The following is a 26,343-nucleotide window of genomic DNA, read 5'->3' on the forward strand; positions in this document are numbered from 1 at the left end:
GGAAGAAAGGTAAGTGTAGCAAGACAAGTACAAAGAAATAGAAGAGTTCAAGATTTTGAAGAGATGGAGAAGTGAGTGTAAATTTCTTTTCTTATCTAGTTTAAGCCAATCTATTGCTTCCAGGGATGGGGTAATATGATTATATTTACGAACATTGCTTATAAAACGTACACACAAATTATGAGCACGTTGAAGCTTTGTTTTGTTTTGTCGCTGGAAAGGTCACTCAGCTGGATCATATGAGGAGACAAAGAGGAAGGCAGAAAATAGGAAAGACTGGAGAATGCTGGCTTTGCAGTGAAAGACCTGCCCTTGGGCAGAACACTATGAATGAATTAATGAAAAAAATGATTCCTCTCATTATGTTCTTCTCTATTATGATATGTCTTCTTTTTACTCCCTGTAGCCTTCTTTGTAGTGAAATCACTTTTGTTGGCGCTTGTAGAACTTCAGGAGCTTGTTTAGCTAACATATCTGCTTGTACTTACTTACTTACTTACAAATGGCTTTTAAGGAACCCGAAGGTTCATTGCTACCCTCACATAAGCCTGCCATCGGTCCCTATCCTGTGCAAGATTAATCCAGTCTCTATCATCATAACCCACCTCTCTCAAATCCATTTTAATATTATCCTCCCATCTACGTCTCGGCCTCCCTAAAGGTCTTTTTCCCTCCGGTCTCCCAACTAACACTCTATATGCATTTCTGGATTCGCCCATACGTGCTACATGCCCTGCCCATCTCAAACGTCTGGATTTTAAGTTCCTAATTATGTTAGGTGAAGAATACAATGCGTGCAGTTCTGTGTTGTGTAACTTTCTCCATTCTCCTGTAACTTCATCCCGCTTAGCCCCAAATATTTTCCTAAGCACCTTATTCTCAAACACCCTTAACCTATGTTCCTCTCTCAGAGTGAGTCCAAGTTTCACAACCATACAGAACAACCGGTAATATAACTGTTTTATAAATTCTAACTTTCGGATTTTTGGACAGCAGACTGGATTATAAGAGCTTCTCAACCGAATAATAACACGCATTTCCCATATTTATTCTGTGTTTAATTTTCTCCCGAGTGTCATTTATATTTGTTACTGTTGCTCCAAGATATTTGAATTTTTCCACCTCTTCGAAGGATAAATCTCCAATTTTTATATTTTCACATATCTGCTTGTTCATTAACAAATAGTTCCACATGAGATGCGGCCCATTGCAGTATGATATAGTACTTATGTACCTTGAATCATCAACATTTTGTACACACTTCTGATTTCTCGATGATTTGATCGTATCTGGTTAGTGCTTGTATAGCTGATATTGAATCCATAAGATGGGAGTAAAGTTGCTCGTGTTTGTGGCATACCTCAAGCTACATGTGCCTCCCAGGTGGTGTGAAATAAGCGACAAGGCAAAATGCTTCTGAAAGGGATTAATTCTGGAGGTAAATGGGCCCGTCATTTAGATCTCCAGGCAGGGATCACTTAGGGATTAAATAAAGACAAATATATTTTGCATATTTTCATTCCATTATGTCCTACGGAATAATATTTTAGGGAAATTCTGCAGATAGTAAAAATATATTCTTATTACAAAAAAAGAGCCATTAGAATAATAGTTGGAGCAAAGGCTAGAGAATCATGTAGATTATTTAAAAAAAAAATCAGAGATTCTAACCTTAACAAATCAATACATATACTCTACAATAAATTTCCTCTTATGTAATAAAGAAAATTTTCCAACTAACTCAGCCATACATAGTATAAATACCCGGAGAAGGAATGATTTTCATACGCCATCATCAAATTTATCATGCTATCAAAGGGGAGTATGTTACATGGCGATAAAAATGTTCAATAGTCTTCCTGAAGACATTAAGAATCATAGCCAAAACCCTGCATTATTTAAGACAAAACTAAAAAATTACTTAATATCTCACACTTTCTATTCTGTAGATGAATTCTTGACATTTCACAGTACTGTGTAAATATTATAATACTACTGGGTGTTCATTTCAAAGTGTGTCATGACGTCACTGTTGTTGGGTCACCGATCTGAAGCAAGTTTCAGTTTATATGTTAGAGAAGTTGCCTATTATTTAAGGCGTTCTTCAATCTGAACTTGAGAACGTGTACGGTATAACTTGAACGTCGTAGCAACAGATGGCGGTCTGTACGGTCTGTGTGCTATCATAACCTCTTTCGAACTGTGTTTTGCGCCGGCAAGTCGTACGCAGGGTATTTGTTATCATCGGTTGCGTACGGTAACGTTCCACAACACAAATCAAATGCTCCGTGTCCATGTTGACCGTCGAAGTTAATGTCAACAAATACGTAAGTAATCGTCTTAACCCTCTCCCCATATCCTGACAGTACGTATTTCCAAACAGTTCACATTCCTGCCACTACCGGCGTTACCGTACGTATCGGCACGTACTCTTCAGAATGAACACCGTACTTGCTAGCCAACTTCTCTGCCTCTTAGATTATACACCTGAGCTGCGGAAGTGTAGGAAGATTGAATTCTCTAGGCTCATCAGCTAGCCACATGACGGCATACAGCGAGCCAAGACACATTTTGAACTGAACACCCAGTATTAAATGGTAAACATATTACATTGTATAAAATATTATTGTTATTAAGGTATTAATTCTGTACATATTTCATATTTGCATTTTATTGTTAAACGTAAGAATTGGACATGTTCTTTATTCTATGCTATAAAGCAAATGTAAGAATATTATGGAACGAATAAATCTATCTATCTATCTATCTATCTATCTATCTATCTATCTATCCATCCATCCATCCATCCATCCATCCATCGATCCATCTATCTATCCATCCATCTATCTATCCATCCATCCATCCATCCATCCATCCATCCATCCATCCATCTCATCCATCCATCGATCCATCCATCCATCCATCCATCCATCCATCCATCCATCCATCCATCCATCCATCCATCTATCTATCTATCTATCTATCTATCTATCTAATGCTGAATCAATCTTGCCTTCACGATTGTAAAATTGAGAGGAATATGAAGGATGGACACACAACCACGAGGTTTAATACATTAAATAATCACGTCATTTATTAGTACAAATTCTATACATGTGAAGAATTTGATCTCGTCCTGACTGTCAGGTACCTGCACTCCTCTCTCTGTGTGGAGGAAACAATAGAAACCTAATACAAAAGTACTAGAATATTTTTACCACTAGTACCACACACATACACAACTCCTAGCACAACACCGTCTTTGCTATTCCGCTTACAATTCATTTACATTAGTACAAATTTAAAAGCTATCATATAATTTTAAATTATCTACATTTTATAATGATTATAGCCCAAATTTTTATATAATTACATAATATACAATTACCTCTGATATGAAATGAATATAATTCAACATATTGCTACATACTTGACACAAATTAAATACTTCTGTATTATTCTACATAAAGTTACGTATTTTCGTTTATTTTCTCTAAAGACATAACATAGTTATTTATGGAACAACCAATGTTTACAGTAAGTGGATATTCCAACTGAAATAATCAACAATTTCAACTACTAACAAATACATTATTCAGATGTCTTATTGTTTAAAGTGTACTATACACAAATAAGTTATGATTACGCTACAAGAATTGGAGGGGGGGTCAAAGCATATAATATTTTGATATCCGCAGGTGTTATAAAAAATTTCCTATGTGAAAAAAGAAAAACAGAGTGATCAATATTAATAAAATAGGTTTTCAGTACATTAACTGAAAAGGATTGGAAGGTAAACCTTAAAATTTCTGTGAAAAAACAGCTTGGAAATCGTATTAATAATCACATTAAGCAACCTTATGTTTAAGAATGAGCACTCCTATAAATTCTGATACTTTATGATAAAAACTAAAAAGTTTGTTTTTAAAAGAAGTTACTACCTTAAAAGTGATGTATTAAATCAAAATATATGTCTCAAAGCTATAGTCATTATTAGACTTCGTTGAATTGCCACACGCAGCGTACAATCAGGTTGCCGATGTACTGTAGTATAGAAGAAGTGAGCGACCTCCCGGTCTCGTAGTATAAGCTGTTCATGTTAAGAGATGTGACCGGTCCAAATAGATAGAGCAGCTACAGCTAATGTATACCTATGTAAGCACTTGTTTTTGCATGACTGTGGTTGGAATAGTCAAAGCTTAACATTTGTTCAGTGCAGACAAGAATTCAATCAAACATGCTACAATGAGAGTGTTGCTGTTCCAAACAATTGCCCCTGGAATACCCTTACCCCCGCAGCCAGTCTTGACCCGTTGGAAAACGTGGTTGGATGCTGTTAATTATTATGCAGAATATTACGGCAAAATAATGGAGGTAACTGATGCAATGGATAGCACAGACACTTCCGCTGTTGCAGCTGTAAAATCATTCCCTTCTGAACAGCTATAGGAAGATATACTGTTCATTGATTCTAATTTTAAAATCGTGTCCAAAAGCATCACCCTGTTAGAATCTTCTAAACTACAACTCTCAGAAGCCCTTAATATAGTGAATAAAGTATCACAAACAGTTATCCAAAATAACAATTCACTAATTTCAGAAAAAGTGAAATGTAAGTTGAGAAACATTACTGCTAAAAATTCTGCCTATTCACAACTTCGTATTATAAATTATGTACTATCAGGTCACGGCAAGACATCTGAAGTTGGTGTACTAAAAAGTAGTGAATTTCCGTTCTTCGAATATGCATCTATTACATTGTGTAATGCTGAACGTACATTTTCCCAATATAAAAACTGTTTAAGTGACCATCGGAGGAGGTTACTTTGCAGTCGCTCAAAATGTACGTAACTCTTCACTCACATATTCAAGGATGATTTGAGTATATTACATTAAATTTTAAGAGTTAATATATCTCACTACAAAATAATTGTGTATTTACATGTTTAGACATTTCCTACTTCAATGATCATTCATTATATTTCTTGAATGCAGGATACAGGTTTTATTGTAACTGCAGTATACTGCTCAGTGTTTACATCAGAGGCATACTCCATCCGTTGCACGCCCCCTTCTCATACAGTCTATACCGCGTGCGTAGTAAACCTTGCGATTCTCGTGGCAATTCCACGAAGTCTAGTCATTATAACGTGTATAATTATTACATATTAATTATATATATATATATTATATATATTTAGTTACATATTTCGAGAAATTTTCTTACATTTTGTTTACGTATTTCACAGTATGCTACTATATAAATATCTGGGCTCTGATGATAATATGAAATAAGTTTAATGGACTCTAATGGTCGATTACTGGTGATTGAGATATCAGCAATGAAATAACATGTTTTCAGGCTTGCATCACTACATAATCAATATATACGAAAGAGACAGACAAGCTGGAATCAGAACGAGCAAATGGTTTGGCCAAAATTTCCTCTCCATGTCTCTCGGAAATTGCTACAAATTCAATACTATGTACTAGTCTTTTACTCACTACCTTCAATATGAAGGGATTACCTGAGAAATACTAACATAATTTGGTTATAATTAACGAACATTCTACACTTTAAATTTACATATAAATAAGGACTTTTATTATATTTATAGTGACATGAATAGAGTCTCACTTTGGATTTTACGCTATACACGAAACATCTATCACAGCAAGAGCCTATAAAACAAGAGCAGGAACTGGGCAAGCACTGGGTTCTGTGCTCAGTCTGTGTAAGAAGAGACATTATTTCATAAATCTGTGTAAGTTCTTAAACAGTTTAAAAAATAAAACTAGAAAGGGAAAATCACAAGAGTATACTAGAAGATAAGCAAGAAATGTATGTACTGCCCAATATGGATCAGAAATGGTTAGCTTGAATGCACCACTGCACCTTTATTTACTATTTTCATGGAATCTATATACATTTTGGATTATACAAGGTGTAAGAGAATAACTATTCCTAATTTTCTGATGTGATAGAGAACATGAAATTAAAAATTTTTCTTAATAAAGTAATGTCCAGAAATACTTTGTTTTCAAGTGATAGTGGCATGAAGGAAAAATTGAAAGAATTTCAACTTGAAAAGTTACTTTATTTACTTTCTATGGTTATACAGTAATTTTTTTATCTACCGTAATACCAAAAATTAAGGAAATGGTATTGGCAAACTATAGGAACTGTTCAAAATTGCGACCACCATTGTTGACACACAAAGTATAATGACATATGATTGAACAAGGAATTCTTCAAAATATCTGTGGTCGATTATGAAGATCGTCAAAATCAAGAATAATTCTAGCAACTAATTCTTCTGCTGTGTCAATGGGTGTTTCATAAACAATATTTGATTTAATATGACCCCAAACACAAAAATCAACTGGAGTCATATCTGGGGAACGTGCTGGCCAAGCAACTGGACCTGCTCTCCCTATCCAACAATTCGAAAAATGTATATTTAAATAATTTCGACAGTTTAAGCCGAAATGTATGGTTGTACCATCATGTTGAAAGATCATGTTTCTCTGAATATTAATCGGGACATCTTCAAGTAGCTCTGGAAGCATTTCCACCTAAGAAGAATACCATAAACATGTTCATTCAATCGCGCAGGCATAAGATATGGCCCCACTAGATAGTTATCAACAAATCCAACCCAAATATTTACAGAAAACTTCAATTGAGTGTGGAGATTCTCCACAGATTTAGGTTTCGTGTCACTCACAGACAATAATTATTTTGTGACAAACAACAAACTAACTTCAATTATTATTTCCATGGTAACAAGAACAGCTGAAACATAAATGCAGCCATAATGTGAGTGATGAGCTCTGTCTTTTATACAAGCATTTCCGGACACTGTTTTATTAAAAAAAAAAAAAAAAAAAAGTTTATTTTCAGGTCCTCTATCACATCAGAAAATTAGGAAAGTTACACCCTGTATATAAAGTGTAGCAATATACTAAGACTTGCTTCTTAAATTAGATAAGAAGCAGCAAGATGATTTCTTAAAATAATAATGTGTCATTGTTCAACACAAATACAGTATTATCTCAATATAGCGGACTTCATTTTAGCGTACTTTTCAGTTTTGTGTACAAAAATAAATATTCTGCTGAAATGTCATACATTACAATGCAAAGATTGAAGAAAATTATGATTTATTTAACGACGCTCGCAACTGCAGAGGTTGTCGCCGGTGTGCCGGAATTTTGTCCTGCAGGAGTTCTTTTACATTCCAGTAAATCTACTGACATGAGCCTGTCGCATTTAAGCACATGCTACCGAGGCCGACTAATGCAAAGATATTCCATTTTTCCGTTATCATTTCTTGTGATCATTAAATTATTGCATACGAAAATTTTTTTAATTCGTAATGATTTTTGGTACCAGTAACTTTCGCATCTTTATTTCATCTATTGTTGGCCGCAGATTTTATGCAATAAGTGTATCTGACTTTTTTCTGAATATAGGGCTCCTACAAAATACCTTTTCGGTTTCGAACACATGTAATTTACGTTCTATGAATCTGAGGTGCATGAAAATAGTACCAATGAAAAGAGAAACTCAAAAAGTTTAGTTCCTTACTTTTCAATGTGTCCCCCTTGGTAACACGGCACACATCAAGCCTATAGTCAAGTTCCACGTAGCTACGCATATTTTCCAACCCCCAGATTCTGAGGTTATGTCTGCTCATCTTACCAGAAAGATGAAAAGTGGCTTCGTCAGAAAACACCACGAAACAAATAAATTCATCATCGTTTTCTATTAAAGTCTGGATACTTATGCAGAAATTTCTACGTAGCACTTTGTCCTCTGGTTTTAGGGCTTGCAGCAACTGTAGTCGGTACGGATGAAATTGCAACTGCTTGCGAAGAATCTTGCCTTAAAATCAGTGTACCATTTACGGATTGTAGGCCCACTGGGTGGACCTGCACCAAACTTTGTTCGGTAATGTCGTTGCACATTAATAACCAACTGGTTCACATGAAAATCAAGCACACAAAAAGCTTTTCTGTCCTTTATAGCAGCCATTTCGCCTCAATAAAGAACAAATTTGTTTATATGTGCTATTTATTATGAAGCAGTGTTACCGACTAGGAAAATAATGTTGCCAGAAATAAACTTTTTGAGTTTCTTTTTCCATTGGTACTATTTTCATGCACCTCAGATTCATAAAACGTAAATTACATGTGTTCGAAACAGGTAAAGTCTTTTGCAGGAGCCCTGTATGTTAGCTGGAAATGTAATATTTTATGTGAAGTGGACCGTCTTGCATACATACGATCTTTGGCCTACATTGTTTTTGGCAAAAAAATTATCAATTCTATCGACTTCATAAATACAGCATGAGTGAAGATAGTAGAAACCAAAAGATTATCTGGAAAAAACTGAAGATGTTCCAGAGAAAATATTCAAGCCATTCTTTTTTTTTTTTTACTTACATAATTTTTTTGTTCATCTTGATTACACACTTTTAACACTTTATATCACTTAGGAATATAGTTATAATTATAAATTTTTTTTGTATTATAATTTTAAAATGAATTATGTATTTATTACTTGTAGTCTTGTGATAGGTTTCATTACATCATACTTTTCAAAGTAAAGTCCAAGCAACATTATTTTCTGATGTAAATTATACTGAGATTTCACTGTACACTTTTAGTTGTTAATCCCAAAATAAACCTTTTATCGTCAGTATGTTTTGTACTACTATGAAAAGAAAAAAGACACATGGCAGCTGTGAAGATAGTGGGGGAGTGACGTAACTTGGGACATGAGTTGCTATGGAAACATGAAGAGATTGTAATGTTTAACCTAATCAATGTCGCATTTATACTACATGAATCATTGATTACTCCATCTTATTCTTCACCTCCAAGTGTAACAAACTTTCTATTTTTGTTTCGACCTGGAACTCAATCATCAACAATTTTTTCGTTCATATTCATGATCAATAAATAACTCATTTACTAATTATAATGAAAACAAAATAGGTTAGGCCTCTAGACAGTTATTGAAAGATACTGTATCAACAATTGTAGAGCAACCTAGAAAATATAGGCTGGAAAACTGTGTAATAATCCTGTGATGGGCGTGTCAAAATGTAAAATACTCACCATTCAATGTTAATAGGATAGTTGCCATTTGTCTTGCAATTTAAAACAAACACATGAAACTAACTATTGTACAGTTCGTCAATATTGATCTTTAAGTATAAATTAGAAAAACAGTCACTTAGCATCGAATGCAGAAGAAAAGATAACTGGCGTCAATAGCCAGGTAAGTTAATAAATAATGGAAACAGTGCTTCACAACATACATGCCAATCGACAGTTTTCTTTCTATATACAGTAAAACCTCGATAAGATGCGCCCGCTTATTAAGCTATCCCATGTAATACGCTTTTTTCGTCCGGTCCTGCACATTTCATATATAACGCCTTTATAAAATACCCCGTTTGTTGCACTCAAGTCCCGCATAATACGCTGTTTTTGTGGAATATTTTCGATGTAATTTTCAGCAATGTACTGTAACAGCAATGAAACATCTTGGTCATTTAACTCACTGGTGCCATTAACCTGAAAAGTATTGGTATTCGACCCTTTACCTACGCATTTAAACCTTCATACTTCATACCTTAGTATACCCCACCTTCTTGTTACACTCTCTTATTCGACTCCTTATCTGTGTGGTAAAGCCTACATGCAGTTACAATACCTCACCCTCTTGCTAACCCTCTCTCTCAAACAACATTCCTCACTCCGCTGTAATAAAATTCTGGAAATTTTTGCTGGGCAGTTTGTTGTCCTTTAGTGCATTGAAGTGTCTGTGAATGTGATTACAATGAGTGTTAAACGAAAAGCCCTTTCTGTGTCGGAAAAATTGGAAATCTTACGAAAGTACGATGAGAACAGTACTCTTACTTAGAAACAACTCTCTGATGCATTAGGAATACATCATCGACATTAAGAACGATAATAAAAAATAGATACTCAATCACTGCAGCTGCGATGTCAGGAGGATGTAAGCGCAGAAACTGAAGTGTGGTAAACATGAGGACTTGGAGAACACGCACACAGCTAACAACTATAAATGACTTTTTTTCCGAAAGAATTAAGTACAGTACATATTGTAAATGTCTTTGACACACAGTACAGTAATTACATAATGGAGTAATACTGTATTACTTTTCATGAATCATGCATTTCAATCAAGAAGAATGCTAATAGATTCTGTATATAAGTCAAAATTAGTATACCCGCCTAATACGCGGTCCCGGTTAATACTCGTTTTACAACCGGTTCCTTGAACAGCGTCTTATCGGGGTTTTACTGTAGACGGTTGTCCACAAATGAGTGGAAGGACAAATCATACTGGAAAAACAGGGCCCACTGCAAACTATACAAAAATAATTCATATGTGACACAACACAATTCTGGCCAGTCTGACAACATTACATGTAAATAACACTGACAATCTTTGAGATTTTTCCAGTTTGTGATACACTAACCAGAAATTTCAAATAACCTTAATATACTAGAAGAATATGCGATATCTGTCTGCATTTTAGAATGCTAATTTTTATTGTATATATATTAGTGCAATTTTTTATACATATAAAAAATGTCATATTTACATTAAAAACTGCCTTTCATATTATTTCATATGGCTTAAAATCTTTGAACGCAAAATAACGAGGGACTTCACTAATGACATTATTGAGTACGTAATTGAGCACCATTCCCAGTCATTTTTCCTACACCATTTCTCATAAGAACCATTTTTCATAAACCATTTTTCATAATGGCAATTTTTCTTAACAATAATAATACTTTATTATTCAAGGTGTCTCCTACAATATTTCTTGAAACTATTCATAAAAATAGGAACAATTCGATAATAGAAACATAAGTTATAACTTTACCTTTAGTTTATGCTTAATTATTGTCTAAAGAAACCATCCAATATCGAACAGTATTATGTTCTGTTGTATCCACTATATAGAATTTTTGTGAATGATTTCGAATTAGCTATCATGAACTCCTACACAATATATTTCCACTTTCGGGATGTTTCTTTCATGTTGGTCAATCTATTATAGGAAAGTTAAGGACGGCAAGAGGCTTATAATAATGTGAATGATCGTGAATTGAAAACCTAAACGCACATGCTATTAGTATTCGCTTTTGTGCCGGTAAATGATGTTAGTGTCCTTTGACCTTTCTTAGAGATAAAATGCGTGATGAATTGATATAAATTTTGGTTTACTTAGTTGTGGGTCGAGCACGAGGAAGACAAAGAGGAGTTCCACCCAGATATTCAGTGGAAAAACAGAACCATTTCGAGGTCACAATGAACGGTTCTCAACATATTAATAATGTTAGTGAGAGGTGGGACAATCACTTGAACCTCGTCATCAGAAAACATCACCCTGATTTTTATTTTGCATTGATGGAGTTTCAAAAACAACAATCAGAAACAGAAAGCAATGTAGCAGAATTAAGTTTGAGAAGAAGTGTTAAGGCAAGTCAGTAAAAGAAGTGGACTGCAACTGCAAGAATAATAATACAAATACAGTAAAAAATTATGTGTATAAGGATGAAAATCTGTTTTGTAATATGTACGTGCATTAGCACATACCAATCTCCTGTGAAGTTTAAATGATTTAATTGTTTTGAATTTTCATAATTCAATTATTTTTAAGAGATTAAGAAAAGTTACATTAAGAAATTGGAATAAGGATTTTCAGTTGAGTATGAAGGCTGGTTCACAATAAACCGGGAACGAGAACCAGAATGAAAACGAGAAGCAGAGGACGTGAATATGAAAATTTTTGATTCACAATAAACCTAAAACGTAGACGACTATGCATATCGATATGCATGTCAATAATGATATGTAAAGTCGATATTATGCATTCTGATGTTATTTGTGTATAATTGACCAATGACGTTCTCTCATGAGTACAAGGCAGCAAACATAAACACAAGTTAACCAACTTCGAAATTTCAACTGAAACATTTCATTAGGTACGGTACTATAAATATGCCCATGCATCTTTATTATCACAACCTATTTTAAGTCTACCATAACGTAAAATAATTAGAGAAGAAACATTTGTAATAGAACAAAAATGCACACAACTGTAGTGTGTAATACAACCAATACAGTAATAAAATATGATTTGCTTCCGATCGGTGTTCAAAGATGCCACATATTCTCCTTCATTTTCTCATCTTTATACGAGGCGTGCTGCTTATTGTAAATGTGAGGATTTTCCTCAACACTCAATATTAGAATCTCATCAAATAAAACTTGCTCCATGATGCACAGCACAGAACAAAATAATGCATAGGTTATGTCACGGTCTTCTTGCTACAAAATATACGACGACAAAAAAGCTTTTAGATGGCAATAGAATGAATCTAGTGGGCTGTGATCGGAAACGTGGACGCCAAAGTTGAAACTTGGCCAACTCTCCATTCCCGATCCCGGGCTCCAGCAAGCTTTTCGTTAATTGTGAATGCTCACATTTAAATTAACACATTTTAACAATTTTACCGTTTTCGTTCCGATTCTCATTTCCGGTTTATTGTGAACCAGCCTTTAAGAAAAATGGATTAGGAAAACTGACCAGAAATCATTGAGTACACTATTGCAACAGAACAATGCTGGGATGTATTTAGTTTTGAAGTTGGCCAACATATTTCTAAGTTGTGTTAGGTAATAAGACTGTTTACAGTTCGTTTGCTGAAATAAAGAGAGAAGACAGAGCTTTATGTTGAACTGAAGATGGTGTTAGCAAATAAAAGGAGAAGATGATTGATCCATTGCTTCAATTGGGGGAAAGATGGGAATTAATGAGGCAAAATCTAGGTTCATACTAGAGCTGAGTTGCTATCAGTCTTCATTCACTCAGACTTCGACATCCAATTCGTCAACATCAACATTAGCATCGCACTGGGGTGCCTCGCCCAGCTCAATACCCTCCAGCTTGTTCCTCACAGCCGACAACTCTCCACTCCCCTCCGTTTCCTGCCCTGCCTTCAGGGACGGTGGTCGGTTGGTCAGGATGATCTTGGTGTACTTGAGGCCCGCAGGCTGGCTGGTGTGCGAGTGCTTCTGGATCGTGTGGAGGATGCGCTGCGTCTTCTGCAGCACGGGTCTCCCCCCACTGGACTTGGGCTTCTCCCTGGCTCCCCCACTCTTGATCAGAACGATATTCTGAGGGGGCGCAACTGCAGGCTTCAGCAGAGTGCTTATTTGTTCAGTCGAGTCGTCTTCCAAAGGGAACGATATAGTATCGCCTGCAGTGAGGACAGAAGAGCCGTTGTCTTCAGCAGAGCCGGCATCTATCGGCACTACAATTGGAGTGCTAAGAATCTCCGCCTCTGCCTTGTTAGCTGTGAACAGAGAATCGTCGTCATCTTTGGCAAATATGATGGGGAGCTCCAGTATCTTAGCAGGTGTCAAGGCGTCGTCCTCCCCAAACGTGCTTGCAGAGGGAGAGTCGACCAACTTGCTGATCTTGGCGGACTTTGGAGCGGCAGCCATCGTGTCGGTTCGCTTGAGACGTCCAGACGGCACTGTGTACGTCGTGAGCTTGGGGCCCGTCATCTTGACGTGCTGCTGTGCCACTGCCTGCTTGGGGATCATTGTAAGGGAGCGTTCTGCAGGCAGGATGGTGATGGGCGATGTGGTGACACTGGACAATGACGACTCTGCCAACATCACGACATTCCCCCCACTGGTTGCTCCAGGACCTGATAGCATTGTCAGCTTCGACAGGTCCAGAGTGCGCCCCGTGCTGGACAACACTCGTGTTGATGTCACCACGGGAGCCCCACTGGACGCCAGGGTCTGCAGGTTCTCTTCACTACCCAGTACTGAAACATGAGACACACCCAGAAAATAAATACGGCAAAGTTCTGATCAGTTGTAAGCAGTGATGTAGCATCACAGTATCCAAAATGTAATACATAAAAATTGTACATATTGATTACACTACTTTTAACACTGTATCACTTCGGAATATGTATAATAAGACTTTCTTGTGTTAAATTCTAACGCACCTTGTTTACATGTTTATGGGTCATCCTCAGAACTGGTCGTTGTTGGTCTTGGCGCCTCTTGTTTTGTTTCCTGTGAGGGTGTATTCGTGTGGTATAGTGTAGAGTCAAAGAGTGTGCATGTTCTGAAATTGAGTTGTGTGTTGAGAATTTCGTTGGGTGTGTTTTCGTGTGTCTGTATATTTCATATTGTTCTAGTGTGTTTAGTTTCTGGCTTTTTGGTTGGATGTGCAGTATTTCCACATCTGTGTTGATGTCTCTGTGGGTGTGGTTAACATTTGTGATGTGTTCTGCATATGTGGAGGTGTTTTGTAATTTTGTTATGGCTGTGATGTGTTCTTTGTAACGTGTTTGAAATGATCTGCCTGTCTGTCCTATGTAGAAGTTGTTGCAGGTGTTACATTTGAGTTTGTATACGCCTGTGTGGTTGTATTTGTTTGTTTGTGTGTTGAGATGTTTTTGTAGAATGTTATTTGTTCTGTATGCGATGTTGTAATTTAATTTCTTGAATGAGGTTGCAATTTTGTGTGTGTTTTTGTTTTCGTATGTTAGTGTGATGTATTTTCTATGTTCTTGTGTTTGTTTTGTATTCTTATGTTTTTTGTGATTATGTTTTGTCTTACATATTATGTTGTCTATTATGTTAGGGTTGTACCCATTTTCTTGTGCTATGTATTTGATTGTGTTTAGCTCTTCTTTGTAATCCTGTTGGTTGATTGGTATGTTGAGTAGTCTGTGTACCATTGTTCGGAATGCAGCTTGTTTGTGTTGTGTGAGATGCTTGGATGTGTTGTGTATGTGTGTTGTTGTTGTTTTTCTGTATACTTTGAATGTGTGTTTGTTGTCTACTTTTGTTATTGTGATGTCTAGAAAATTTATGGATTTGTTTTCAATTTCTAATGTGTAGTGTAGCTTTGGGTGTATTTTGTTTATGTGTTGATGCAGGTTTGGGATCTGTCTTTTGTTTCCTTTTTATAGTATTAGTATGTCATCTACGTATCTGTGCCAATATATGATGTTGTCTGCGTGTTTGTTGTTGTCTTTGTTTAGTATGTATGTCTGTTCTATGTGGTGTAAGAATATTTCTGCTAGTATGCTGGAAATGGGTGATCCCATGGGTAGGCCTTCGGTTTGAGTGTAATATTTGTTATTGTATGTGAAGTAGTTTTGTTTTGTGATGATGTCTGTGGTGTGGACGATTTCTTTAATGTGTTCTTGTGGTGTGTTGTTGTTTTTGAGCATTTGTTCTAGTATCTGTAGTGCATCTTTTATGGGTATGTTTGTGTATAGGTTAGTTAAGTCGAAAGTTGCTAATGTTGTACTGTGTGGGATATGTTTGTCTTTTTATTTTATTCACTAGGTCTACGTTGTTTTTTATTGTTATTTGTTTTTCGAATTTTATGTTGGTGCATTTTGATGATTGACTAATGGTCTGATGGGTATGTTTTCTTTATGTATTTTCGGTAGTGCGTTCAGTTTAGGTGCTTGTGGTTTGATTGGTTTTAGTTGTTTCATGTTGCTTGGAATTATGTGTTTGTTTTTGTTTATTGTGTTTTTTACTATGTTGTGGTATTGTGTGGTGGGGTCGTTTTTGAGTTCTTTGATGTTGTTTTCCTTGAAATATGTCTATTTTGTTGTGTAGGTCTTATTTGTGTAGGATTAGTGTGCAATTTCCTTTATATGCTTTGATGAAAGTTAGGTTATGTTCCTGTTGTTTTGTCTGCAAGGTGTTTATTGTTTTGTGTTCTTGTGTGTTTATGTTTCTTATTATGTCTTGTCTTATATATTCGTGATGTTGACTTTTGTGTTTTTTGTATTGCTGTTTCTATGTTTATGATGGTTTGTGTTGTTTTGTACCTGTATTGTTTTGGTGAATGTTGTGTCTTAATCCTTTTTCTAGTAAAAATTGTATAAACCCAGGACAATATACAGAACGTCCCATTTACCTTGCTTACTGAAATGTCTTCCCCCCCCCCCCCAAGCACCTAATGAAAAATTGTTTCAAACAGAAGTTGCTTAAAGGAGGATGTACATCATTGGCCTGCAAAAATTTAGTGAAATTCATTTTTTTTTATATCTCAGCTACTATTAAAGCTAAACGAACAAATTTCAATTTCATTTTTGTTTTGTTTACCGATAAGCAACTATGATATGAAGTATAGTAGTAGTAGTATTTATTTATTTAACCTGGTAGAGATAAGGCCGTCAGGCCTTCTCTGCCCATCTACCAGGAGATTCCAACTACAATATCAACAATAAAATTACAATTAGTATTAAATTTACAATTACAATTACAAATAATATTACAGTTAGTATTAAATTTACAATTACAATAAAATCAAAGTACGAAAGCTAGATAATTTATCATAGAGAAACAAAGAATATTTTATATTTACTGAATTACAAATTAAATCTAGAATAACAAAATTGTATAGTGATGAAATTACTGAATATTGAAATATTTTGTCATAGATTAAAGAAACTATTTACAAGTAATCAATTACTGACCAAGTGCCTAGTAAGTTTTCGTTTGAATTCAATTTTATTTCGACAGTCCCTGATGCTAGCAGGTAGCGAATTCCAGAGTCTTGGCAGGGCTATTGTGAAAGAAGATGAGTATGAGGAGGTGCGATGGGATGGTATTGTTAGTATTGTTTCATGACGAGAGCGTGTGTTCAGATTATGGTGGGAAGAAAGGTAAGTGAAGCGAGACAACAGGTACGAAGGAATAGAAGAGTTCAAGATTTCGAAGAGAAAGAGAAGTGAATGTAAATTTCTTTTCTTATCTAGTTTAAGCCAACCTATTGCTTCCAGGGATGGGGTAATATGATCATATTTACGAACATTGCTTACAAAACGTACACACAAATTATGAGCACGTTGAAGTTTCATTTTGTTGTCGCTGGAGAGGTCAGTCAGTAAAATGTCCGCATAGTCGAAATATGGAAATGCAAGTGTCTGCACAAGGGACTTTTTTAAGCAAGAGGGGAGATGAACATTTATCCTTTTTAGCACATGGATAATAGAATATACTTTTCTGCAGGTTTCTGTGATTTGCATGTCCCAGTTGAGATTATTATCCATGTGAATGCCAAGATTTTTTACTGAAGAACTGAAAGGGATATGCACTGTACTTACTTTAACAGGGGAAATGTCGAGGTGTTTTACAGTGTCGGTTTGCCGTTTGTGTCCTAATATAATTGCTTGTGTCTTTCCAGGATTGATTTTAAGACGGAGTTTCTTTGTCCATGTCACAATCGAGTCAATGCCTTCGTTCAATTTATCTATAGCGTCATTTACTCGGTCTAAGCGGGAAGAGATGTAGCATTGAAGGTCGTCAGCATACAAGTGATAGTTACAATGCCTTACAAGAGATGTAATATCATTGACATATATTGTGAACAACAATGGTCCGAGTACCGACCCCTGTGGTATACCTGATGTTATGTCAAGCCAGGAGGAGCTTATAAGTATAATAAGTTTTTTAATTGGCCACCTATGCTTATCTTTTGTACAGTTATAATTCTTGTTACATGAATTAGTCTATCGCATTAACGTTTTCGATACTTTATTTTGTATTATCATCAGATGCATATGCATAGTAATATTTAAAATTAAAAACCTAGCCAATTGGTGTGTATGTCGTGGAACTTCCATGGTATGTTTGTGTGCATATTGTACTTATTCACATTGATACTAAAACATTATAAATCTAAATCTATCTCTAAAATACAATTTAAAACACTTGTTTAAAAGTCACAATACTTGTTGTTATATCACTATAGTTCATTTCTGTGGTTTGATATATTGCAATGCTGAATGGGGCGGTGTTTTTAATGAATTTCCGCTAGTCTCACTTATTGCACTGCATATTGCTTTCACTTAAAAATTCTTTATCTATTGTTCGACTGGTCACACTTTAAAATGCATAAAATGGAGTTCACTGGTGTAGAGTTGTTGTGTATATAAACTCAGTCTTCTGACATGTTTAAATTACAATTATGGTACGATGTCGATTCCCGTGTTGTAGTAAAGCCGTGCATATGTTCGAGTTGTTTGACGTGTTGTGTTCTTGGTGGCTGCGTGGATTATACTGGAATACGGGTCTCGCTCACAAAATGCATAATGTACGTCATCTGGTACCGGAAGTGGAAATTGTATTTTAGAGATAGATTTAGATTTAGAATGTTTTAGTATCAATGTGAATAAGTACAATATGCACACAAACATACCATGGAAGTTCCACGACATATACACCAATTGGCTAGTTTTTAATTTTAAATATTACTATGCATATGCATCTGATGATGATACAAAATAAGGTATCGAAAACGTTAATGCGATAGACTAATTCATGTAACAAGAATTATAACTGTACAAAAGATAAGCATAGGTGGCCAATTAAAAAACTTATTATACTTCATATCATAAATGAACAAAACTTTACATGGTTAATACACATACATTACACTTTGTAAAACATTGTTCATAATATTAAAATAGCTAATAATTACCTGCATTTGCGTAATTTTTTACAACCGTAAAGCATTTACATAATAAAATATACAATTAATTAAATATCTGCATGATTCTTTTACTGGAATGTTTTAAAACCTACATCAACAACGTAGTCTAGGATCTTTTACCTATTCCTTCAGAAAATATTTTTTTTCTTAATAAAAAATTTCAGAAAACTTGATATTGAAAATAAACATTAAGAAAAAAAAAATTCTTGAAGGAATAGGTAAAAGATCCTAGTCTACAGCATTGTTTCCGATCTTTGATAACGAATTTGAATGACATCATGTGCGTCAGAAATCACACAGACAGCTGAATTATGGCGAGATGTGACAGACCAGTAGTGAGTGATTTCACAATCATAGTGCACGGTGTATCACAGTAGCATTATCCAAAAAAAAACGAGCCTTTTTCGGAGGGCTACATAACAATTCTTTCTGATGCCAAGTACAGTTACTTGAAGATCAGAGGAGCCTGCAAACAACGTGGTTTCGTTATTTCCAAGAAAGGCATCTTTTGTGTATCTAATAAGAACGACAAAGCTCGGATGGGATTCATTCCAGAGTGGAAGTAAATCCAATTCCCGTCATAAGTCGCCGCACTGTACGAGATGATACAAATTAATTCCATTCAGGTTTCTGGATAAACTTTGGGGCTTCTACTGCATTGTCTTGGTGTTGGTGGCTGACGTTTCGACCGATGTGTTGTGGTCATCTTCAGAGCTCAACAAATTGGATAAAGAAACAGTGTGCGAGGTTGTATATATATATATATATATATATATATATATATATATATATATATATATATAGAGGAGTCTCAATGAGGGGAGGACTTTCGGTGATAGGGCTGTTTCTCACAGAACAGGAGGGGTAAGCACAATAAGCACACTTGTAGAGTTGGCGTAAGTAACATCTGTGGAAGATTGAACATTGTATTAATATCGTTAACTTTATGTATTAATATATTTGACCGTATGTATTAACATCTCTGATTTTGTATATGATCTTTGCGACGCTTTGTATTGAACTATGGGTAGTAAAATGGTAGCGTCACCTATGTCTCGTGACCAGAATATTGTACAAAATGGAAATATAAAAATTGGAGATTTATCCTTTGAAGAGGTGGAAAAATTCAAATATCTTGGAGCAACAGTAACAAATATAAATGATACTCAGGAGGAAATTAAACACAGAATAAATATGGGAAATGCCTGTTATTATTCGGTTGAGAAGCTCTTATCATCCAGTCTGCTGTCCAAAAATCTGAAAGTTAGAATTTATAAAACAGTTATATTACCGGTTCTTCTGTATGGCTGTGAAACTTGGACTCTCACTCTGAGAGAGGGACATAGGTTAAGGGTTTTTGAGAATAAGGTGCTTAGGAAAATATTTGGGGCTAAGCGGGATGAAGTTAGAGGACAATAGAGGAAGTTACACAACACAGAACTGCACACATTGTATTCTTCACCTGACATAATTAGGAACATTAAATCCAGACGTTTGAGATGGGCAGGGCATGTAGCACGTATGGGCGAATCCAGAAATGCATATAGAGTGTTAGTTGGGAGACCAGAGGGAAAAAGACCTTTAGGGAGGCCGAGACGTAGATGGGAGGATAATATTAAAATGGATTTGAGGGAGGTGGGGTATGATGATAGAGACTGGATTAATCTTGCACAGGATAGGGACCGCTGGCGGGCTTATGTGAGGGCGGCAATGAACCTTCGGGTTCCTTAAAAGCCATTTGTAAGTAAGTAAGTAAGTAAGTAAGTAAGTAAGTAAGCGTCACCTACGGCCGCAACTCACTTCACTTCCAAACACTCGCACTATTTTTTGGTGCCGAAACCATGGGAAGAAGAACAGCAACATTGGAAGTGACACACGGTGGGAACATATGGTTAGCACAGTTAAGCGCTGCATTAGAAAAGTATTAGGACGCAGACAAGTAAATCAAGAAACCCTGAACACCATTCTGGCTAGTGTAGAAGCAGCCATAAATTCACGTCCTTTGTTACAAAATGAAGACTCAGCTACCTTGACACCCACTAATTTCCTGCATAACGGACGACAATCAACCAACATCCCTATCGGACCTGAACCACTTCTTCATGGAAGCTTAAAAAGGGAATTCCGACTCCTATAACAAGCTAGAGGAGACTTTTTGAAAAGATGGAGAAAGGAATACCTTCTAGAGCTGAGAAACTATCACCATGTCCGGCAGACTACAGGGAAGGGAGTAAAACTACAAGTAGGAGACTTAGTCCTGCTCCAGGAAGACGTCCGTCGCCACCACATGTGGGAAAAGGCTGTTATCGAGGAACTGCGACCAGGACGAGATGGAACGTAAGGACGCTGATGCTGCTCACACCAGCTGGACACCAAATCGTATGCCCCATGCAGCTGGTCATCCCCCTTGAGGTCGACCAGGGTGGGGAGGATGTGGAAGATTGAACATTGTATTAATATCGTTGACTTTATGTATTAATATCTTTGATCTTATGTATTAATACCTTTCATTTTGTATATAATCTTTGTGACGCTTTGTATTGAACTATGGGTAATAAAATGGTAGCGTCACCTATGGCTGCAACTCACTTCACTTCCAAACACTCACAACATCTAGTTATGGGCCCTGCAATTAAGGGATGGGGGGGGGGGGGACCCGTAAAGTAAAACCAGCGAATAGGGATTATAAAGAACGGACACTTCGTGTCGGTACCTTTGATGTAGCCGGACTAATTTCAATGACCTTCAAGCCAGCTAGAGCGTCAGATTCTGCTTTCTCCCTAGAGTTGGCGCTGACATCACACCAGCTAGCAGTCGACACAGCGGAAATATAACACATGATTAATACATCTAGGTACATTATGTACTCAAATAAAATAAATTGGATCCATAAAATAATAAATCCGTCATTAACTGTAATGTGTAGACTCTAGAGTTCCTTTACAATGAGAGTTGAGACGTTGATCCCAACAACAATTAAAATATGTAATGATTTGATAGCGCTGAAAATGGAAAAACAAAACTCTTACGAGAAGTAAAACCATATACCTATATTATATTATATACAAATATTAAACGAATTCGATACTTAATTTTATAATGTATTATATTATTTTATAATATAATTTATTATATCAGAAATATAAAATATTACTATTACAACTAGTTTGTCACTGAGAAATAAGGAAAAGCCGTTAACTTGAATTTATTTGAAGCAAAGGGTTACTGGGTTATGCAATAAGATAGGCGATGTTTGGATCCTGTGTCTTAACTCTGTTCTCAATTATTATCTTAGCGTATGCTCGTTTACACTAACCTCTAGCGCTTGAAAGTGGAACTTTACGCTGGTGCACAGAGACACAAAACACAGGAAATTTTGCTCAGTGTCCATTCTTTATAATCCCTATTTGCTGGTAAAACCGTTAATGCTAAGGACAACAGCTGACTATCTTCACTCTAACCTAAATGTTTTGGTATCTACACTTCAAGCCCTATTATTTGTTGTGGACCTACAATTGCAGATCGTGACTTACCTTCTGTAAGGGAGGTTTTGTGACCACTTACCTTCAAAATGCAGGAAATCTAATAACATTTTAATCATTCAGCAACATCCATTGCCAATTTTTGATTAGCTCATACGAAGGCTCACAAAAGCAGACAAGCTACTAAAACACCCACACCAATGCAAAGCACACTATAAGTACTCAATACAGCAATTTAAATGAATACTTGTGCAAATATTCTACCTCCTAATATTCTGAAATTCAAAATAGAACAAAATCAGAATTGTTCAATACTCAATATCAAAATGGACAGTCAAATTCTGTCAAAAGGAACCTATCCCAAAATAGAGAAATAGAAAACATGCCTGAAAAAGTTAAAAGAAGAAGTAAAAATACACCACTGGAAGACAGACAGCAATAAGAAGGCTGACATCTTGGTAGAGTAAGATAATCAGCAAAATTAAAAATATAACACCTTTTGTATAAACCAATCAAACACATTATTGGTATGATGAATGAAAGCAGTAGCAGTACTAGTAGTAGGAGTAGCAGCAGTAGTAGTAGCAGTAGTAGTAGCAGTGGCAGTAGCAGCAGTAGTAGTAGTAGTAGCAGTAGTAATAGCAGCAGCAGTAGTAGTAGTAGTAGTAGTAGTAGTAGTAGCAGCAGTACTAGTAGTAGGAGTAGCAGTAGTAGTAGCAGTAGCAGTAGGAGCAGCAGTAGTAGTAGCAGTAGGAGTAGCAGTAGCAGCAGTAGGAGTAGCAGTAGAAGTAGTAGTAGTAGTAGTAGTAGTAGTAGTAGTAGTAGTAGTAGCAGTAGTAATAGCAGCAGCAGCAGTAGTAGTAGTGGTGGTAGTAGTAGCAACAGTAGTAGTAGTAGTGGTGGTAGTAGTAGCAGCAGCAGTAGTAGTAGTAGCAGTAGCAGTAGTAGCAGCAGCAGCAGTAGTAGTAGCAGTAGCAGTAGCAGTAGCAGTAGTAGTAGTAGTAGTAGTAGTAGTAGTAGTAGTAGTAGTAGTATCTATTGCCCAGGCACTTGGAAGTTTTCCATTCACCTTTTAGCTTCCCAGTATACTGTAATTTACAGTCCGAACCCAGAAGATCTGGTGCCAAAGCTGGACATTTTCGTAAATGTTCTTGATTTATCAGTCTTCTAGGTTACACAGGATGCATTTTGGTGAACCAAAAATTCCAATTTTAAACATGTGCTAACAGTCACGGCTAATTACCATTCGAAATTTCGCTACTGCATCATGTCAAGGAGAATCAGGTATAATAATATATTCTTTTTCAGTAAGCAGTACTGACCAAGATGATGAACGAAAGTTAATTCCTGAATTACCAAGTAAAGCAGCTGTTGCTAATTTCGAACTTGTTATGGGCAGTAAATTATTATTATTATTATTATTATTATTATTATTATTAATACTACTACTACTGCTACTACTATTACATATTTGAAAGCAAGAAGAATGACTTCATTCTTAAATCATACACACATTCACACAAGTCACATACACAATCGTTGTTATAGAAAGTTATGGGTGGAAACAGCACTCTTGTGAGTAGGGAAGTGTGATTCTCATGATTCATCACTGAGAGAAGTGTAGTGCCTGCCAATAATAATGCATTACTGTACAGCATCGTTTTCAACCTTTTTCAATATGTGGCAAACTAAAATTGTAATTTAAAACCTCGTAACACACATAATCTGAACTAGTTCCTAACTAGGGGGGATTTTTCATTAAAAAATGTTGTTTTCTAATGCCAGGCGTTTGACAATAAAGTCATTTGACCTCTTGCACTCCAATATTTTTCAAAGATATTATCATGGTCAGCCAATGAAGCACAGATTTTGAGGTGTTCCGAATCCATTTCTTGGTTTGAGTTACACAATGGGCAGTTAGGGGACTGATATATTCCAATTCTATGCAGGTGTTTGGCCAAACAATCATGGCCTGTTGCCAATCTAAATGCTGCTACAGATGATTTTCGTGGTAAATCGGGAATTAACGTGAAAATGGCAAGTTGTAGCCGATTTAAGTGAACACCATATTTTAACGTTTTGGTGGCTACTTCATTCACACACAACCCCCAGAATGTCTGGAGGACCACATCTGCTGTTAGTCGACGGGTCCATTGGACCTAGCTGGGAGATCTTGTTGATCACCAGCTTTCCCTCCTTAAGCCACTGGAGGACGATTTTAGTGCCATAGCAGGTTAGCACTAGGAACAGAAAAGTAGAAAGAGGAGGAAGGAAAGAGAAATGAACCCCTAGGTCTCGAATGCTCTAATGCCGTCGGGGTCGAAGAAAGTAAGAGTTCAGTCAGAGGACTGGATAGGAAAGGGTAAAGAGGGAATTAGGTATTGAATAGAGGAAAATTATACTAAATTCAGACATTAACTCATCAAGCTGACCAGTGCTAATTGATGAGTAGCCCCTCCCTTTAGTTCAGCTTGTAAAATTAACAGCTGCGCCACGGGAAGGTAGGGATGGGACATTGGGTATTTGTCCAGGTTGGTTCCTTAAAGCCTTCAATGGGAAGGATTAATGGCTCTCCCCCCTGTATCCGACAGATACCCTTTTGCAGCCTCATTAAAAAATGTAAAATACGATATATTTTTGACGTTGGTCCAAAGCTTGTGGTGGACAAGGTTTCAATAGAGGTTTATGTCTGAAGTTCTCCTGTTTCTCCATGTTAGACTTCTACATTATTCCTTCAACATTTCTCCATTCCATCATCATGTCCAAGCACTCCCCATCATCAGCTGGTGACGAATAGAGGGGGCTGTGCATCAGTCATTGTCTTCTTTGCCGCTCACACACAACACCGTATTTATCGAAAGTTGACTTGTGCCGCATTTGCTGAAAGTTGATTCTTGTGAACTCACTTTTTCTTTTACTAATCTTTTCACGTTTAGTTTTTAAATTTTTGCTATGACAACTTTTACTGTTTTCATTTTCTCGCAGCACACCTGTTGAAAATGGCTGCTGTACAGTTTGGTAGCATCACTGGTGAGTGAAATGTTTTCATTTCTAGCAGTATTAATAGTGGCAGTAGCTTCCTTTTAACCATAACAGTACAGTGTATGTGCTACAGCTTGCAGATATAGTCAGCACGTTCATTTAATACTCAGTCAGAAGCCCTTGTGTTATGATGTATCTTTCTTGCATGCATCAATACTTGCAATGTCAAGCACTGTTGTCACATTTCCACTTAAAGTTCGTTCCTAGTTACAATTTACCATTATCAATCAATCAGTCTTCTTAATGTATCCAGCTGTTTGCTGACAACATAAAGTCCACTATAGACCACTGTAGTCTATTCAGTTGTTGTTTTTCATGAGAAATGAGGGGTATTTTGATCGGTGTTCATTATAGATGCCTGTTGCTAGTAGCCAGAGTTGGGGTGTAGTCAATATATACTGCAGGGCTGTGTCTTCTGCAACTGGTACTGATGATTTTAATTTACTTCTTTTGGGGTTTATGGATGGACAGTATAGAAGAATGTGTTCCAGATCTTCATCATGATTATTACACCACAGACAAGTAGGATTATCAGAAATGTGAAATCGGTGTAGGTACAATTGAGTGACAATGTGATCTGTTCTGGCTCTTGTTAAAAATGTTTGAACATGTCCGGGCAAGTTTTTGTACATTTCCAGGTCATTTGGTTTCTTTTGTACAGACTGTAAAATTTTTCCTTTGTCAGAAGAGAGCCAATTGTTGATCCATAGGTTTGTAAAATGAGACTTTACTGAAGCAAAAGCACTGGACAGAGATATCACTTGAAGAGGTCTTGGTTGCAAATATGTTGCCTGTTTTGCAATATTATCGACTTTCTCGTTTCCAGGTATACCACAATGACTAGGTATCCATTGAAATGTTATTTCCTTTTGGAGTTCTTTTAGTTTACTTAGTTGTTTCTGAATTGGAATAATCCTATGTGCATATAGGTTTGGTACCTATTTAATTATATTAAATATAGCCCCCTTGGAGTCGGTAAGTATGCAAATAGATTTTTCAGAAATTTGAGTAACACACTGAAGAGCAGCATCAATAGCTAGCAAGACTGGAGGAGGATGAACATGGTAGGAAATAACTTTCTTGATATTTTGGAATATAATACCCTGCTCCTGACGTCCCATTATTAGGATTTAGAGATCTATCTGTATAAACAATTTACCATTATCTATATATTTATTTCAACTTGCGTCAATAAATTCGAGATATTTTGGAAT

General features: G+C 36.2%; 1 protein-coding gene across 2 annotated transcripts in view; it reads right to left on the reverse strand.

Annotated features, from left to right (window-relative positions):
* Window positions 1–12,225: 12,225 nt before the first annotated feature.
* Window positions 12,226–26,343, reverse strand: part of Rcd1 (Reduction in Cnn dots 1) — a 70,273-nt gene continuing 56,155 nt past the window's right edge. For both annotated transcript variants that reach the window (XM_069846632.1, XM_069846631.1), the window contains exon 14: window positions 12,226–13,896. In XM_069846632.1, the coding sequence (XP_069702733.1) occupies window positions 12,926–13,896 (971 nt within the window). In that variant the 3' untranslated portion in view covers window positions 12,226–12,925. The remainder of the gene's footprint in view (window positions 13,897–26,343) is intronic.

This window comes from Periplaneta americana, chromosome 15, assembly GCF_040183065.1.
Source record: "Periplaneta americana isolate PAMFEO1 chromosome 15, P.americana_PAMFEO1_priV1, whole genome shotgun sequence".
In the NCBI taxonomy this organism is placed as follows: domain Eukaryota; kingdom Metazoa; phylum Arthropoda; class Insecta; order Blattodea; family Blattidae; genus Periplaneta; species Periplaneta americana.